Source organism: Nematolebias whitei, chromosome 10, assembly GCF_014905685.2.
Source record: "Nematolebias whitei isolate Nwh7 chromosome 10, NemWhi1, whole genome shotgun sequence".
NCBI lineage: Eukaryota > Metazoa > Chordata > Actinopteri > Cyprinodontiformes > Rivulidae > Nematolebias > Nematolebias whitei.
Window position 1 is genome coordinate 22,034,200 of NC_056507.1, and position 18,308 is coordinate 22,052,507.

Genomic DNA, 18,308 nt, shown 5'->3' on the forward strand with positions numbered 1-18,308 from the left:
ATATTAACATGTCAGATAGACGTCTTTTAGACGCCGGGGAAAAATACGTCTATATTAACATGTCTGATAGACGTCTTTTAGACGTCGGGGAAAAATACGTCTATATTAACATGTCTGATAGACGTCTTTTAGACGTCGGGGAAAAGACGTCCATATTAACATGTCAGATAGACGTCTTTTAGACGTCGGGTCAGACGTCAGATAGACGTCGAAAAAAGACGTCTATATTAACATGTCGGATAGACGTCTTTTAGACGTCGGGGGAAAAGACGTCTATATTAACATGTCAGATAGACGTCTTTTAGACGTCGGGGGGAAAAGACGTCCATATTAACATGTCAGATAGACGTCTTTTAGACGTCGGAAAAAGACGTCTTCTGGCGTCACAGTCTGCACCTCCTAGGGACCCAATTTAGACGTGCAGAAACGACTTAAAAAAGACGTTGTTTAGACGTCTTGCTCAGTGGGGAGCAGCTGACTTTAAATCCGACGGTCAATCCCCAGTCATTCCAACATCCATCTGAGGGTGAATGTGTTAAACACTGCATGGGAACATGCAATGAAGACAACAGGAAGCACTTACTAATTATATTTTTATCTGAAGTGAATAAAATAAGTTAAATTTTGATGTAGAAAATACGTCTATATTGACCGTCCAGTTGACGTCGGAAAAAGACGTCATCTGGAGTTACAGTCTGCACCTGCAAGGGACCAAAATTAGACGTGCAGAATTGGTCTAGACCGACGGACTCAATATAAACGTGATCTGCACATCCATTCGACACTAATGTTTAGTGGGGACTAATTATAATTTTAAACGGTTTTTTTTTTCTTGAACTTGTCAAAAAATCTTGCATTGCACCTCCTCCAGCTTGATTTTACATCCAGTATCTTCGCTTTTGAACCGTGACTCAGATTTTACTGGGCGAAGTCCCCTTCAGTCTTTTGTCTGCCCCCTCCTCTCTCCTCCCTCCCTCCCAGCCTCCTCCCTCTGATGACCACGGTCGGATCCTCCTTCTCACTCAGACTGTGGGATCAGCTGGATCAGGCAGCACGGATCGGACCCTCCGCCATGAGACCCCGGAGCTCCGAGCCCCAGTAGCCGGGCAGCGGTCGCACCATCCCCGCCTCCAGGATGACCGGAGCCGCCGGAGGACCGTCGGCTTCTTGCCGCTTCGCCCATTATTTTGTGGTGTGTGGAGTGGACACGGAGACGGGCCTGGAGCTGGACGATGGAGCGGGTAAATAACCAGGAAAAAACATTTAAAAAAAGAGCACAGACACTGACATCATGTTTATGTAACAGATTTATCAGGTTTATAAAGGGTGGTTAGTGTTGGTGAGACATTTGTATAGAAATTATTTTTGTTTTCTGGCAGATGACCCATTTGGGCAAGAAAATATGTCCAGATTTATGCAACAACCACACAGTTTGATTGCACCTATTTTATAGCATCTTTAAAAATTAAGGTATGACAGAAATGACAAAAAAAAAAACATATTTAGTTAGATCTGAAGCCTGTTTGCTGGATTTAAAATGACATTTACACCCTGTTTACCTACTATCTGGTCCTTTTGTGTGACCTCTGCTTGAGAAAAACACGTCCACTCCCTGTATTTTTTATTGTTTTGTAGACGGTCAGTTGTGTCTGTTTTTCTGCGGTTCTGGATCAGGAACACGACGACGGAGGACGGGAGCTGAAATGGAAAACAACAACATCCTGTTCTGCCCATTAAAGCTGGAACACAGCTGGAGAGAGGGAGATCTCTCTGTTCCCAGAGTCACAAAAGGCAGAAAATAATCTGGTGCCGTGGCTCCTTTGTCTCGAGGCAGATGAGAATGTGTAATTCTGGCGTCTGAGAGGAACAAAAGCAGTGGCAAAAGGAGGTCAGAGGAAATTATTGGTGTATGGATGTAATGACAGCAGGGTTTATTTGTGGTTGGTGGCGATATTTTATTTGAGGACCTTTTATATTTCTTTCTTTATTTTTTATTTTTGCAGAGGCTGTGTCTGCTTGTGTCTCTCTGAGAGGAAACAGAACCACTGGAGTGTGTTGAACGTCACTTCCAGGTTCTGGAGCAGCAGACAATAGTCACACCCTGTCCTCCTCATGTCCCCATGCACTGTTAGAAGCTGCTCCTCACGGGAGGGGAGGCGGCCGTGCTTTGACGTATAGCACAGCTAATTAATAAAACGGCTCAGTTAGGTCGAGCTTTATGTGATGTGTGAGTTCAGAGCTGCGCTGATGAGTTTTCAGAGCTCAAACTAACCGTTTAGTTGATATGTGCTCCCCTCCTGCAGCTGTGAGTGACCATGTCATCTGAGCTGCTACTTAACTTAGATCCACAGTGCTGGCAGCGGGGGCTCTGCTCCTTTTAAGGGGTTTTTGTGTGTGTTTTCACCTCTCTGTGCACATATTCTGAATCAAACAAGTCATGCAGAATTAAAAAACCCTGGCATTACCCAGGCGAAGATGAGGTAACGTGGCATCTGTTGTTGTGCGATGGTGTAATTAGTGAAAGCCCACCAAGAGACAATCTGCTCTTGTTGGCTTCTCAATGGATGGCACAGTGTTTTCTGCAGCCTAATCAAGTTTCACATGAGTCTGCCTGTTGGAATGCTGAACGTCCGAGGCTGCAGGCCTGATGGCGATCACAGGGTGGGGGTTGTGTGACATCAGAACAGATCTGCTTTATAATGTAAAGCCAACTGCACAGAGTTGCATGCACTCGTTCAGGGCTGGCCCAACGTTAGATGGGGCTCTAAGCAGAATTTCACTTTTTTTTTTTTTTGGAGGGGGGGTTGTTTTTTTATTCAAGACATTTGTCCATTCACCCACTGCTATAATACTTTGAGCAATTTTGTATATTGTTCCTGATTTATCATCCCCAGCCTCAGAAGAAAAAATGAGTCGTACGATCGGTTGTTGGTTAGCAGTGTTGCCTCAGAGTGAGATGGTCCTGGGTTCAAGCCCTGGTTTGGACAATTTCAATTGAATTTCACTTCAATTCATTTATAGAGCGCCAAGTCACAACAGAAGTTATCTCGGGGCACTAAACAAAAACATTCACATACATTATAAATGCCAATTAGTAAAGTTATCTATCTAAGGAAGGAAACCAACAGATTGCGTTGAGTCTTCATTTCGTTGCAGTCTCCCATCCTGAGCTAGCACAAAGGCAACAGTGGAAAGGAAAAACCCCTCGTAACAGGAAGAAACTTCCAGCAGAACCAGGCTCAGGACAAGCGGCCATCTGCTACGACCGGCTGGGTTTGAGAGGACAGGAAGGAGAAATGGACACAGAATGGAGGCGAATACATCTCTCTCTCTCTCTCTCTCTCTCTCTCTCTCTCTCTCTCTCTCTCTCGCTCTCTATATATATATATATATATATATATGTGTGTGTGTGTGTGTGTATACACACACTGGCAAATAAATAAATTTAAAAAACACGTTACGATAGAAACAATTACAAATGCAAACTATTCATCTGTAACTATTAATATGATGAAATGAGGTCAATTTGTCCTCCAGTAGTCTAAGCCTATAGCAGCATAACTAAAGGATAGGTCAGGAAACCCAAGCCCACGCCAACTATAGGATTTATCAAAAAGGAGAGACTTGAGCCCAGTTTTAAAACTGGACAATGTGTCAGCCTCATGGACAGAAACTGGAAGTTGGTTCCACAAGAGAGGAGCCTGATAACTGAAAGATCTGCCTCCTATTCTGCGTTTGGAAACTCTAGGAACCATAAGTAAACCTGACGTCTGAGAGCCAAGTGTTCTGTTAGGAAAATATGGAACAAAAAGATCTGTAATATGAGATGGAGCTAGGTTGTTGAGAGCTTTGTATGTTAGAAGTAAAATGTTGAATTATCTTCTGAATTTGACAGTGAGCCAGTAGAGAGCAACTAAAACTGGAGAAAGACCTGGGGTCTTTCTGTGTGCGGTTTGCATGTTCTCGTGTTTATTTCTCCAGGTACTCCGGTTTCCTTCCACAGTCCAAAACACGCATGTTTGACTGCCTTCAGAACCAGGCCTTCCTTGAAAAAGAGATCAGGGATTTCAATGGGATTGCCTGGCGAAATAAATGTTAATAAATAAATACCTTTCTGTCATGTTAGCAAAATATTTTGTAAACCTCTGACCAGTTTTGAATGAATAGTAATCATTGCATGTGCTGATTAACTTTTGGAGACAACTCTTTTCAAAATGGCCACCACAGCCAACCAACTTGGCAAACCCAGAAATGCCTATAAGCTCAGTTCATTTTACAAACACTGAGCTAATAACTGAGGTGGTAGTAGCTGAGAGTCGTCCCCAACACATTCTTTGTGTCTGGTTGTTAGCAAAATATCATGAACCACAGGATGGATTTAATTGGAACTTTCAGAAGGTAATCACTGGATCTAACACGTCTAAAACCAACTAACTTGGGGGGTCAACATGACTCAAGATGGCTGCTACAGCTAATGAAACATAACAAAAACAAAACATGCCTACAGCTCAGTCACTCTTATAGATAATGAGCTAAAATGTGATGTTGTAGCTGAAAGTCATCCCCAACACACTCTGTTATAATCTGATTACAACTAATCTAGATTAAACTTTGTTTCAGTTTTTACGGGACTATTCAAATGCTCTTGGGGACCCTAAGCAACAACTTGATTCATTCATTCCATGAGCTAGAGATGCACTCATCGATACATAGATAGATTAAAAGTCAAGCTTAAGTTAATTATATTTTAAGACTTGATCCTGTAGGTTTTCAAACTTTAATTTTACTAATCCAACTTCAATGGCCAAAAAAAGTTATATTTTGTTGATGAAGTAGCCATCAGTCATTGCCATCTTCTTTCAGGTCTGCCCTCCTCTACCAGTGTAACGATGTGATGAATGGGACAGTTCAGCCTGAGAGTGAGAGTGATGCCCACTTTCATGGCTGCTCACACTGAGAATGGTCCTGTTTCGGGGACGGAGGCCAACTCGAGGCTATAAATCCCAGAGATGGATGGTCTAATCTGTGGGAAGAGTATGAAACACAGAATTTAACGCTAAAATGTCCAGCAACGAGGGCGGCCATATTCTGAGAATTAAAGCTGTAAAGGCCAACATTCGCCCGTCACCTTCCATGGCAGCGTTTGAGACTAAGGTCGTCTTACGATGAGAAAAGACAGAGGTACAGCTGTTTTTGGTCAAACTGTAAAAAAAAAAAAAAAATCACAATATTGGGAGAAGTCTTGCTCCAAGTATCAGTTGTGAATGAGTCTCAGCTACTACCACATCAAATTTTAGTTCAGCGTCTGTAAAAATAACTAAATTATAGCCATTTTTGTGTTTCCCAATGTTGGTTAGCGGCGGTGGCCATCTTGAACGCGGTTGACTCTAAAAGTTAATCAGTGGAAGCCGTGCATCGATTGATTATTTGGTGAACGATTCATTTAAATCTTTCCACTGGTTTGTGAATTTATTTGCCAACAGCCAAACAGAATTGACTCTGATTAGTCAGTTGCATAATTTAAGCACAGATTGTGCACAACCTGTTAGTGCTGAGAATGTGTGCAGAGAATCCGTCTCAGCAACGCTAATGCTCAGATCAAAATCTGACAACCTGACTGAGGTGTAGTCTGTTTTTGGTTTTCTAAGACCAGTTGGCTCTGGCAGCCATTTTGAACTGGGCTGACTAATCAGTTGTAGATGTACATTCGGTGATTGTGTTCTGCTAGTTTCGTTCAAATGTGTCCAGTGATTCGTGAGATATTTTGCTAACAGATACAGGTTAAAACATTTTAATTCACCTTTGTCAGCAGGCTATTAAAAAAAAAAAAAAGTTGCATTTTTTTGTTGCAGTTTTCTGACATGCTCTGTTATAATTGATGCAATAACGTGCACTGAGTGTGTGTTAGTGGGCTAATAGCTGGTGATTACAGGCTAACTGAAACAGACATTTCTGTTTCTAAAACAAACCTCCCTCCACCTCCCTTGCTCCGTCGCTCAGTACAAACATTTAGCCGTGTCTTTTTTGCGCCACATCTCTGCTGGGAGCTCGTATCGGGAGCAGGGTGGTATTTTAATTGTTCCAGCTGATGTAATCGGAGATGACATAACCGATGACGAGCACAAAAGCGTAGTTTTAATGGCTGTCTGTGAGGCCACGGCAGAAACGGGTGCCATGGCAACTCGGTGTCTTGATTCGGCCTCTCAGTCAGCGCCAGCTCCAATCTGTATCCCTTGCAAAGACTCCCACCTTTCAGCGCCGGCTGCCTTCCACCCACCAGAGTGACTCAGTTTAACTTGAAGCGATGCTCCTTTCTGGCTCGGGGTCGTGTGCGTCATCTTGTAGGTTCCTTCAGTTGCATCAGAGCTTCCTGTCAACAGGAGGCTGTTGGGTTTTAATTTGTTGTGGATTTTGCTCTTCAATCTCACTGAATCTGAGCATCCATGACGTCGAACGGAGAAAAAGGAATCGAGCAATGTTAGGGCTAATCGGCTCAAAATGTGGATGAATAATTGAAGTGCGTGAGCTGATTATGGCCTCCGAGTCCCATTTTAAATGCGTTGCAGCGCTTTAATCCTCTCGTGCTCTGGAGGCTGCGGTTGTTGTGGTGCATCCGTGAACTGGGTTTGTTTTTTTAGGAGTTTAGATAAAATATATGAGATCTCTTCTGAGAATTGCAAATTCAGTTCTTCTTTTTCACCTTGAGGTGATGCACATGGACGTTTTGCTGCAGCGTGTCAGAGAGGAGCTGTTTGTCTTTATGGTAACGAGTCGAGTTATATAACCTTCGCCAGGCTCGTTCCTCCTCATAACAGCAGCACTGTCCTCGCTGCCAACGAGAAATGATCGTCGGTCTGCGACAGACGAGGAGGTCCTGTCTGCGTTACTGAGAGCAGCTGACCTCCCTCTCTATTGAAATCTGATTCAGCTCCAATTGACGTTAAAACAAAAAAAACTGTGGTGACACAACAACCCTCTCTGTTTGACTTCCAGGTGAGAGTTTCGAGCAGAGCCCCCTCCATCGGTCCTTCAAGTCCAAAGTTCTGGTGCATTACCCAGAAAACACAGACAAGAACCCCTTCAACAAAGAAGCTGTCAACATGGTGAGATGTTGGGCGACACATCAAGGCTTTGAACAAACTTATATGTAGACAAAAAGTGTTTTTATTTTTGCTTTGATTTTTTTTTTTTTTTATTCACTCAAGTATGAAAGTGGATTTGTGACTTTCATAGAAAATTTACATTTATTTGTTTTATTATAATATAAATGCAATTAATTAAGTGCATCTATTAAGAAACTATTTTTTTTAATTGAACCTTTTCTTTTTCATTCAAACTTTATTTATACAGGTTAGTCTCATTGAGCCTCAAGGACTCATTTGCAAGAGAGACCTGTTTCCAGAGATTATGAAATCTCAAGTTGCATTTTTTTTTTTAATCCTCTGTTTTGTTGATTCTGATTCCACTTATTTTTATCTTAATTCCAATTAGAAGTTTAAATAATCTGCAGATAATTTGTTAAGGAAGCAGAATTAAGAAGAAATAAATGCAGCTGGTGGTCGTCTGTGTTGTTGCTCCTGTTGAAACTTTATTAATATTATGTTTTGTTTTAGTCTGAAGTATGTTTATATTTTACAGATTAAAAAAAAAATCTGGTCCTGATGATGATGATGATGAAAAAAAGAGTTTTAAATCAGAACAAATTCAATGTTTTTTTTTTTACATTTGATTTTCCTTAGACAACTAATATTTACTTTACTTGAATCATAGTATTACATTTCTAATGATTATTATTTATTCATTTTATCCTGGAATCATTTTTTTGTTTGTTCTGAGGTATAACGAATATTTTACACAATATCAATAAGCTAATGCTGAAAACACTCTTGGATTTTTACGTTTAGTTTGACTTGTTTTTTTTTTTTTTAGGTTTACAACTCTTTTTCAACAGTGTTCAGACATTTGGAACAACATTGTCTGTAGTCTGATATTCGAAGTATTAATTTTACAAAAATAAGTTTTAGTTTGTGTCAAGTTGACTTAAAATGCACGTTTTAAAAACATCAACAACAAAAAAAAACCAGACATCCACTGTCATACAGAACGAAAAACCAAGGACTAAAATGTGTTAACGATGAGTTAAGAACAAAGTTGGACTCGGTGTAACATTCAGAAATAGTTATTTTTGCACAAACTTGTTCTTTCTGTGGCAGCTCAGACACTACGACAGCCTTAAAACCAATTAGAAGGTACAGAAAGACGCATTAAGTTGAAAGCACATCATAAAGTGTCTGAAGGGACAGGGAAGGGATGTGCGTTTCATTCTGACTTCAGTGTAACGAAGCCCGTTTGAGAAGTATTAGAGCTCGCCATTAATGGTCAACTTTGTATTCCCACTTAATTCTGGCGTTTCTCTGCTGCTCCTTCCAGCTCTGCATGCCCCGAGGTCTCTCCTTCGGCACCCAAGCAGACCGGCTGGACTCTCGGTTCCACTCGTTTACGGTCACCTCTGACGACGGAACGCGCTCCTACGGCTTCGTTCACACCTTCTACGAGGAGGTGACCAGTGCTCAGATTATCACTGCCATGCAGACGCTCCATCAAATGCACCACGTGGAACACCACTCCTCTTCATCCTCCTCCTCCTCGCCTTCTTCCTCCTCATCTTCCTCTGCTTCCTCGCCCTCCTCCTCCAGCATGGACTCGCTCGCGAGCAGCCTGGAGGAGTCGGACGCTGAGTCTCTGGCCGGGGCTTCTGGCTGCCTCGGCTGCGTGAGCTCCTATGATGCGGCGCGCGACACCCTGTATGTGTCCAAAGCCCTCTGCCTGATCACGCCGCTCCCCTTCCTGCAAGCTTCTCGACAGTTTCTGGCTCAGCTTCACCTGGCCGTCACGTCACAGACGGCACCGCCCCTCCCTCTGGAGAGCTACATCTATAACATCCTGTATGAGGTGCCCCTGCCTCCACCTGGGCGGTCACTGAGGTTCCATGGGGTGCAGCGGCCCATCGTGTGCCAGCGGCCCGAGCCTGGGGAGCTTCCTCTTGGGGACTATCCTCTTGGGGAGGTCTTCTCCCTGCTGAGCGTGGACAATGTGGTGAAGCTTCTTACCTGTGCGCTGCTGGAGACACAAGTCCTGCTCTACTCTAAGGGTAAGCTCCTGACTCAGCTGCATTACTCACCGCTCATTAGGAAGATGGAGAAGCAGTTGCTTCTGAACTGCCTCAAACACCTCATTTGTACATTAAAGGAATAGTTCAGATGTTTTCAAGTGGATCTGCAGAAAAACTTTGAATGTTTAATTTCTTACCTGTTATACATAGCTCTTTAAACGAACAAGCGGATAGATGAGCTAATGCTAAGCCCCAGAAAAGCCAAGAACAAAGAGGACTGTTTCCATCTTAAAAGAACTCAAATATAATATATATGCGGTGTATATATTTATATATAAATGTAGGCCTGTCATGATAACAAATTTTGCTGGGCGATTAATTGTCTCAGAAATTATTGCGATAAACGATAATATTGTTTGAAATTTGACAATAATTAGTAATTATTGTCAAATTTAAGAAGAAATGTTTAATTTGTTTTGTTTGTAGTACCTTTTTTTGACCCCTGGATGACAATATGTGACTGTTTGAATCAAAGGATGGATAGTGAGGGAGGAGCAGCGTGTCTCTTTAAGAAAAATGGGAGGGAGGCCCCTTAATGTGACATGGGCTGTCTCTCTTCGGTTCTCAAAACGGTGGATGCTCAGTGTGGTTTGAGCTCTTTAGCATTTTTCACACAAAGTTGTTAATAAAAAAATCAGTAAACAAGTTCTCAACTTCTTTTTGCAGAGAAAAACAACTTTTTACACGAAGGCACGGGTTTAAACTGTGAATTTTGGAGCTTCGACAAGACGGAGGGTTTTTTCCTGAGGTCGGCCTGTTAGCTTAGCTTCTCAGCTTAGCTGCTTTTAACAATCCAAAAACGCGATTTGGGATGGTTAAAATGTCTTTTAAAGAGAAAAGAGAAAGGGAGAGGTCAGTGAAGAACACCTGAGTGAACCTTTTGTCATCCAGTGTCTTCAGTAGAAAGAGAGAGACACGAAGAAACAATAAAGCCGATAAATGAAAATTAGGTCAATAATTTTCATTTATCATGCGATTAATTGATTTGTTTATTGCGACAGGCCTATATAAATGTATACTATATTTTTATTTTTTTTACATTGAAATCTGTTAGATTTTTAAACACAAACAACAATAGCAGCAGCTAGCTGTAGCATTTCTCGTGCAGCGTGAGTACTTCCATCAGGTATTTTATATTTCTACTTGAAAAACCATGTATGGTAATATAAATATAGCTAACACCAATGCAAAAGTAGATAAAACTGCTAAGGCTGCACGATTTTAGAAAAACTTGCAATGTGGAATATTATTTATGTTGCAGTGAGGAGGTCATCGCCAATAAAGTCACATTTTCCTCACTCCCTCTATAATCTTCTGTTATCTAAACCAGGTGATGACTTTGCATAAAACGTTGTGATTTGTTTCTAGTTGGAATTAAGATGGCAGCAATCCACTTTGGTCTTGGCCTTACTCTGACTAGCCATTAGCTCATCACTTTAGACAGAATTAAACTTGTTTTTCCAAAAAGAGTTACCTACAACATCCATCCATTATCTTTACCCGCTTCTTCCATTTTGGGTCACGGGGGTCGCCAGTGCCCATGTCCAACAATCACTGTGCGAGGGGTGGGGTACACCCTGGACGCGTCGCAAGTCTATCTACAACATGAAAGATGTAAATTATTCTTGCCCTTTCAACAGAACTGCACTTCAAAAGATTTGAACTGCCCTTTAAAGCTTTTATTGTCTTTTTATGTACAGTCACATTTGAGCAACGCCTGCCTGACAGCTAATTTGTCACGCCTCAAACAAAAGACAAGCTGCTGTTTTGCACCAACTCTTTAGAGATTTTAATATTTAAAGCATACATATGTGTCGTAGTGTAAAAGATATGACTTGTAGCTTTCAAAAATTCATAATATAGGCTCTTTAAAGTTACGTCTATCATTTGAATAACATCTTTTTTTATACATTTGCTAATAAAGAACACAAGACTACTCTTCAGTCATGACATCTGGATATTTTTATTGCAACACAATTAACATCCATCCATCCATCCATCCATTTTCTTTACTCGCTTATTCCATTTTGGGTCACGGGGGTCGCCGGTGCCCATGTCCAGCAATCACTGCGCGAGGGGCGGGGTACACCCTGGATGGGTCGCAAGTCCATCACAGGGACACATAGAGACAAACGAGACAAACAACCATTCACTTTCTCATTCACACCTAGGGACAATTTAGAGTTACCAATCAGCCTAACATGCATGTTTTTGGTCTGTGGGAGGAAATCGGAGCACCCGGAGAAAACCCACGCATGCACGGAGAGAACATGCAAACTCCACCCAGAAAGGCCCCTGGACCGGGGTTTGAACCAAGGACCTGCTCGCTGAGAGGCAGCAGCTCTACCAGTTGCGCCACCGTGCTGCCTCACAATTAACATGAGCTTTAAAAAAAAAAAAAAAGCCCAGAAAAATACATTTATTGACAATAATCATTACTCAAACATAAATTTGACAATTTTAACATTTAACCAGCTTATATACCAAGTTAAATCCTAACAATAATAGTTTGATGGCAGAATAAAACAGCTGGAACTCTCCAGAACGCTCTGCAGGATGTTATCAGGAGTGTTCATTAGAAGAGAAGCTGATGTTGGCGGTGTAATTAAAATGCTGCCCGGACTACTTCTAAATAAAAACCTCTGGGTGCTCTCAGGTGATAAATTCATTTCCAATGCTTTTCTTTTTTCCTCCCCCCGTCTCCCATCCCTCCAGACTACCAGCATTTAATGACGGTGGCAGAGGGCGTCACTACGTTGCTGTTTCCATTTCAGTGGCAGCACATCTATCTGCCCATCATTTCTACTCCACTGCACCACCTCCTGGATGCCCCCGTGCCTTTCCTTTTGGGAATCCACCGCAGAGGCGGAGCGCAGAGGTCCTCCATCCACCTTCCACATGAGGTAACAAGCCCTTGTTAAAAAAAAAAAAGCATTTTTACTGGTTTAAATTTCAGAATGCAGTGAAACGGTTATATAAGGAGATCTGGGAATCTGAGCCTTTTCAGCTCTCCTCTGCCTGCGGATAGTCCAACTGGCGCGCCGCTTTTTCCTAAGAGATGTCCCTAATCTGAATCCAAGCCTCCATCCTTTATGCTGCATGAATATCTGGCTCTTTGAAGTCGCTCTGCCCCAGAAAACGGCAGCAGTAAGACAGCTCCGAGGGGAGATGAAAGAGAAATGCAGAGCTGACTAATCTGAAAACAATGGGCTTCAATGAATAATGAATGAAAATGAGAGATTTTAATTTTAATCTCATGAGAAGGATTGTTGGGAATTTACAAAAGCTTATTGTTAGTAAGTAAATAAATATATTTTTGCTATCTCCGAATTTAAAAAATGTGTCTTGAAGCGCTATTCTATCTTTAGCGCCTTGTTTTTCTTCTTCGACGACTCGAAAATAAAAAGTGCAAACTGGAGGGTTGACTCTGCAAAGCGTCTTCTGTGGCTGTCCGCTCCACGGTTCATCTCCTCTACGTGCCCCGAAGCTCTGAGCTGTCAGCTTCAGGTCACTGCTGAAGGTTGCATCGCTGCTGACTGCTGCTTACAGAGGCAGTTTTTTCCTGTTCTTCAAATCACTGACCATTTTTCCTAATCCTGAAGGAAGATGGGCTCAGCAGGTTTACGCCTTTTCCTGCACAGGTTTCTCGTTGTTGGAGGCTGATGCTCTAGTTTTGTCTCCTGTTGCTGTGATAACGTTGAACAATCCTCCCCACGAGATAAAACCCTGCGAGCTCTTATCGTAGTGAAACACAAAGAATGTGATCATGGCGTTTCTCCACCCTGCAGTCTAATTGGAGCTCAGTTACTTTATCTTCGTGAGATAAATCGGATTGGTTAAACTTTTTAACCCGACCAAGGAGTCGAGTGGAAAATCATTTCCTTTTTCTCCTCTGCAGGCCAATCTGTGTTTCGTCGACATCGACAACCACATTGTCGAAGCCCCCGAGGATCTTCCCCTGTTTCCGGATCAGGCCGAGCTGATACAGGAACTGAGCGAGGTTCTGTTGCACTTTGGACTCGTGCCGCAGGGAGGAGTGACCACTAAGCCCACCACGAGCGCCACCGCCGGTTCCCCTCGCCTGAGCAGCCTGGTGCTGGAGGACCTGATGGAGGACAGGACGAACGGGAACCTCGGTGGTGAGGAGCTGGCGGTGCTCGAGAGGCTTCAGGCTCTGGCCAAGAGGTGTGGAGGAGGAAACGCCTCCGAGGGAGGGAAGACACTGGGACATGTGTTTGAGGAGGAGGAGGAGGAGCTGAAGGCTTCTAAGCTGAATATTCAGCTGAGAGAGGTGTTTGCTGTTCGCTTTGCTGCCATTTTTGGCAGGTATGAGGAGTTTATCGTCCACAGCGCAGCAAATTTGGACTCCTGGTTGAGCAACCGAGAGGGAACCTGCAGCTTTGATAAGGTAGCTCAGTTGATAACTAACTGCCAGATCTAATTAAACTAATGCACTTATGTTTTTACTCTCCGGTATTTCATCTGATTGTGTTCACTCTGTTTCAGGGCTCATTCCTCTCGATTCAGCCTACGAGCCACTTGCACTTTTTATCCCGGTTTCTGGAGACGTCCATGTTTTCGTCCTTTGTGGATGGGAAAATTATATCCCGCTGGGTGGACAGGGAGCCCCTACAGCAGCTGTTTGACAGCCGTTTAGATCGAGAGCGACCGTATGACGTGAGCGACGAGGATTCGCGCAACCGTCCTTACAGGAAGTGCACCACGCTCCTCGAGTCAGGTACTCATTGAAAAAGACAAGCTAGTCATACAATGTGGAACAGATGCTTAAATATTACACTTAAAATACTTTTTTCTTTCTGTGCTGTCGTCTGCAGCTAAGGCCGTTGAGCGCAGGCTGCTGAAGACCGACCACACAGCGCTGCACCCTCACCTGCTGGACATGAGGATTGGCCAGGGTCGTCACCACCCAGGATACTTCCCAAAGCTGCAAGCCGACGTGCTCGCACAAGCGCACAACACTCACAAGTGAGCCTTTGATTCCCGCTGTTGGTCCAAATGAAAACCTCCTGATTCTCAGACACTTTGACACAAACCTCAGTGGTTTTAAGAAAATATCCACATATTTGTGACATTTAATAACTTTAACTTAACCTGTTAATATTGTGGTGAAAACAAAACGAGAGCACAGAGCGTAAATAGTTATTTTATTTAAACGGTGTCATCCAGGTGGTCTGGTCGTGTCACGGCTTCACGCAGGTCTGAACCAAAGAGGTCGACTGTTGTTGATCACTCAGGAGTGGACAATGAACCCAAACAGGTACCTTCCTTCACTCAGACTCACTGACGAACACACAACCTTTTATCACTGACGCATAACCTTGTTTTTATTTAACAGAGGCATGCATTCACAAGGAGAACCATCCGTCAGTCTAAACTGCTCGACCCGTCGCCGCAGGCCGTGTCTCAGACTCACAGAGAGTTTGCTGATGGGCTGTTGAGCGAATGTCGTCTGAAGGTGAGACGCACAGCTCTCATTGAATACTTTATCATAACAAGTCAAGGTTAATGCAGAGCTTTTTTTTATTTATTCTGGCTTCTCTTTTCGTTCAGACCAAGCAGATGTTGATGGACAGGATGGGGAAGGAGTGTGTGGAGCTGGGTCAGGGAGAAGCCAGCATCACAGGTCTGCAGGAGAGCGCACTTATCCGCGGCCTGTGTGATCTGCTTGAGAGAACCTGGGGCCACGGTCTGCTGATGAAACAGGTCAGACATATACCGTACTTTCCGCCACTCGCACCAGTCCAAATATGTCTAATAAAGTGAAAAAAAAAAACATACATAAATCGCTTCACCGTATAAGTAGCATTTATTATGCGTCACCGCTGATCACCTGGAAATGTGAGCCAGTGTTGTGCCAAAAATCAATTGGCTACCAAATGGCGGCCGTGGGAGCGTGCATGGGAGGACTTTAACAAGAATTTAACAAGATTAACACTTAAAAATAATTATTTGTTTGTTCAACATTATAGCAAAAGTGTGTCTCAGTTTAACATTTCCTTAATAAATTCACTTTAATGGTAAAAACAGCTTCATATCGCCTGGGTGACGCGGCAAAATGAAGCTGATTTGACGTTTGCTCCAGGAGTTACAGAGCGAGACGAAGGTGGAATCTATGGCAAGCCAAGTGTCTCATTCATAGCCACTTTTACCTATTAATGAGACACTTGGCTTGCCATAATGCTCGAGGGTCCTCTAGCGGCTGCAAATGGTAATGTTTAATATTTTCCATGTCAGAATGAATGAAATGGTCAAATCTCAGCCAAAAATTGGGTTATAAATATGGGGGGAATAAAACATATATTAGTTGCTTTGGTGTATAATTCGCAGGACTTGCAAATTTATGCAAAAAGGTGCAACTTATACGGTGAAAAATATGGTAATCTGGCTAAGAGGCGTCCAATATAAACTTCTGGAAATGTGTGCTAACAATTGTATTTGTTATATTCAGGGAAAGTCGGCGCTTTGGTCCCATCTGCTTCACTACCAGGCTGCCCAGGAGAAGGCAGAGGCTCCAGCTGATGCGTCAGGTCAGACCACAGCTCGACAGGTTTTATTTTCTTTTATAAATTATTAGGTTTAAAAAAGTCAGCTGAACATTTGAACTCGCTTCTTGTTCAGGATCTAACTGCTTGGACCAGAAGCTGCCTGATGATGACAATTTGTTCCTGAGAGGCTCTTTAATACACGACATGAGGTAAAAAGTACAAAAATCCTCTGGTGTTGGAAAGAAAAGTGTATTATTTTAATAATGTTAGCATAGGAAATGATATGCCCAGCGTTCCTTCTAAAAGCATATCACCCACCGCCTCTCGTGCCAAAGTTTTCAACTAAGTTAATTTTATAAAATGAGACAACTTGGAATTATAGAAGTTTTGGTCAAAGCTTGCAAATGACTTTTTTCTCAGTCTCATGCAATTGTGCGCGATGTCAACTGTTAGCGTTCAGAGAATGTGTTGAAGATGACTCTCAGCTACCACACACAAAATAGCTAAGTACAGTGCATCCGGAAAGTATTCACAGCACTTCACTTTGTCCACAGTTTGTTGCAGCCTTATTCCAAACTGTATTAAATGAATCTCTTTCCTCAAAATTCTACACACAATACCCCATTATGACGATGTGGGAAAAGATTTTTGGATATTTTTGCAAATTTATTTTCACATTATTATATTTATATATTATGAATATTTATTTTCACATCATTTTCAAAATGTGGAAAAAGTGAAGTGCTGTGAATACGTTCCAGATGCACTGTATCTGTAAAACTGGCAGAGTTGTGGCCATTTTTGTGTTTGTGCCGGTTGATTAGCTGTGGCGGCCATCTTTAATTGGGTTGACTCCAAAAGCATCCAGTGATTTAGTTTTTGAGAGTTTCATTAAAATCAGCACAGTGTTCATGAAATATTTTGCAGACAGAGAGACAAAGAAAAAAAAACCATAGGGCCAAAAATATTTTAGTCACGTTTGGCAGCAGACGGTAAACAAAACCACGGTTTTAGAGTTGTTGTTTTTTTGTCTTACTCGTGCTCACCTGCATGTTCTCTCCAGGTTCATCCAAACCATGAGAGACGATCTGTCTGAGGTGGCTCAGACTAGAGCTTGGATCCATTTGGCTCTGGAGAAGAAAATGCTGTCCCAGCACCTCAAAGAGCTGCTGACGAACCAGGAGCTGCTCAGGTCCGAATTCTCACCGTTCGTTACTTTACTTGATACTTTGCAGCTTTTCTGATGGAGTCTGTTCCCTCCAACAGGCAGCTGTACAATCCACATGCGTTCCTGCTCTGTGAGGAAGAACGGGAACAGTTTTTGTTCCACCTGTTGTCCCTCAACACTGTGGACTACATCTGTTTTACCCACACCTTCACCTCCATCAGTGAGTTCTGTCAGTTTTATCAACAAAAGCAGGAATAATTCACCGCCAGCTTTTATTTACTCTGAGACTGAAGTGTCTTCGTCGTGCTGCTCGCGTGTACCTAAATGCCGTTGGTGTCCTCTGCGTTCCCAGGTTTTCCATACCGTGTTGTCATTATACCCATGAAGAAGCTGAGCATCGCCATGGCAACTGTTAACCCCTGGGTGTGTGTGTCGGGAGAACTGGGCGATTCAGGAGTTAGGCAGGTTTCAAAGAACACACAGGAAATCTTCTTCCAGGTTCGTACTCTCCGCTTTTCAGAACGACAGGTCAAAATATGTTTACTGCAAGGAGGAAAAAAGAGCATCACATTTAATTTAACTTTCACATAATTCAAGCCCAAAGTTGATTTGGACATGAGTGATGCTTTCTTAGAATTTAACACTAGTTTTTATTTTTTATTCATTGCAGCTATAATGTTATACTTTAAAGCCATCAAATTAAACAATGTTCCCATAAAGCATCAGATTTGTGAAGCTGAAGTTTGACTTCAACAGAGGCTTTTATTTGCATTTTATATTAATAATGTGAGCAATTCTCTGTTGTTTCTTTGATTTTTCTTTTGAGTCTTTCAGATTTTAGGTTGAGTTCAACCTTTCTCGTTACCAATTTCAGAAAATCTCATGGCTGCTTGTTGCAACTTGAGAAGTTTTAGTACATTTAGTTTGGTCACGTGGCATGAAAATTAAAAAAAGTTTTTACCATTTGGATACACTTTGATGTCATTTGAGCCCATTTGTTTTCACTTTGCTTCTTGTTTCAGTGCAAGAACCTGGGCAGGCTGAGCACCCTGCAGCTGGGAGTGCACGAGAACTCGGGCCTGTTGGCCAAGTGTCTGATCGACTGTGTGATGGTGTACAACGAGATCACAGGACACACCTACAGGCAAGATTATTTCTCTGGTGGTTCCTCATTAGTAAACGCCGACTGTTACGTCCCAGAGCAGCGGCGGGGTGTGGAAGAATCTGCTTACTGACAGCAGCTTCCAGTTTTAATCCCACGTTTGTGGCTGATGGCAACAGAAACAAAGACATTTGCTCTGAGTAACGAAGTAAAATGAGCAGGAGCTTCAATGTGTCTTGTAAACTATGCAATCATTACAGCGTGCCAACTGACAAGACACGCTGCTTATCCACATAAACTACAGCCCTAATTCAGAAAATGATGGAACTTTGTGTAAAATGTAGATAAAAACAAAATGCA

The 18,308-nt window shown here is 42.5% G+C and overlaps 1 protein-coding gene across 1 annotated transcript; it reads left to right on the forward strand.

Moving 5' to 3' along the window:
• Nucleotides 1-1,026: 1,026 nt before the first annotated feature.
• On the forward strand, nucleotides 1,027-17,991 carry LOC119415644 (DENN domain-containing protein 5B; the record flags this gene model as incomplete). Its single annotated transcript, XM_037682802.1, is given in 16 exon segments — nucleotides 1,027-1,241; nucleotides 6,994-7,103; nucleotides 8,431-9,151; nucleotides 11,888-12,075; nucleotides 13,071-13,580; nucleotides 13,679-13,910; nucleotides 14,008-14,158; nucleotides 14,360-14,450; nucleotides 14,529-14,648; nucleotides 14,744-14,896; nucleotides 15,642-15,720; nucleotides 15,812-15,887; nucleotides 16,742-16,870; nucleotides 16,945-17,066; nucleotides 17,199-17,344; nucleotides 17,869-17,991. Coding segments are annotated over 16 exon segments (3,057 nt in total), but the record flags the coding sequence as incomplete, so codon positions are not given.
• Nucleotides 17,992-18,308: the final 317 nt, after the last annotated feature.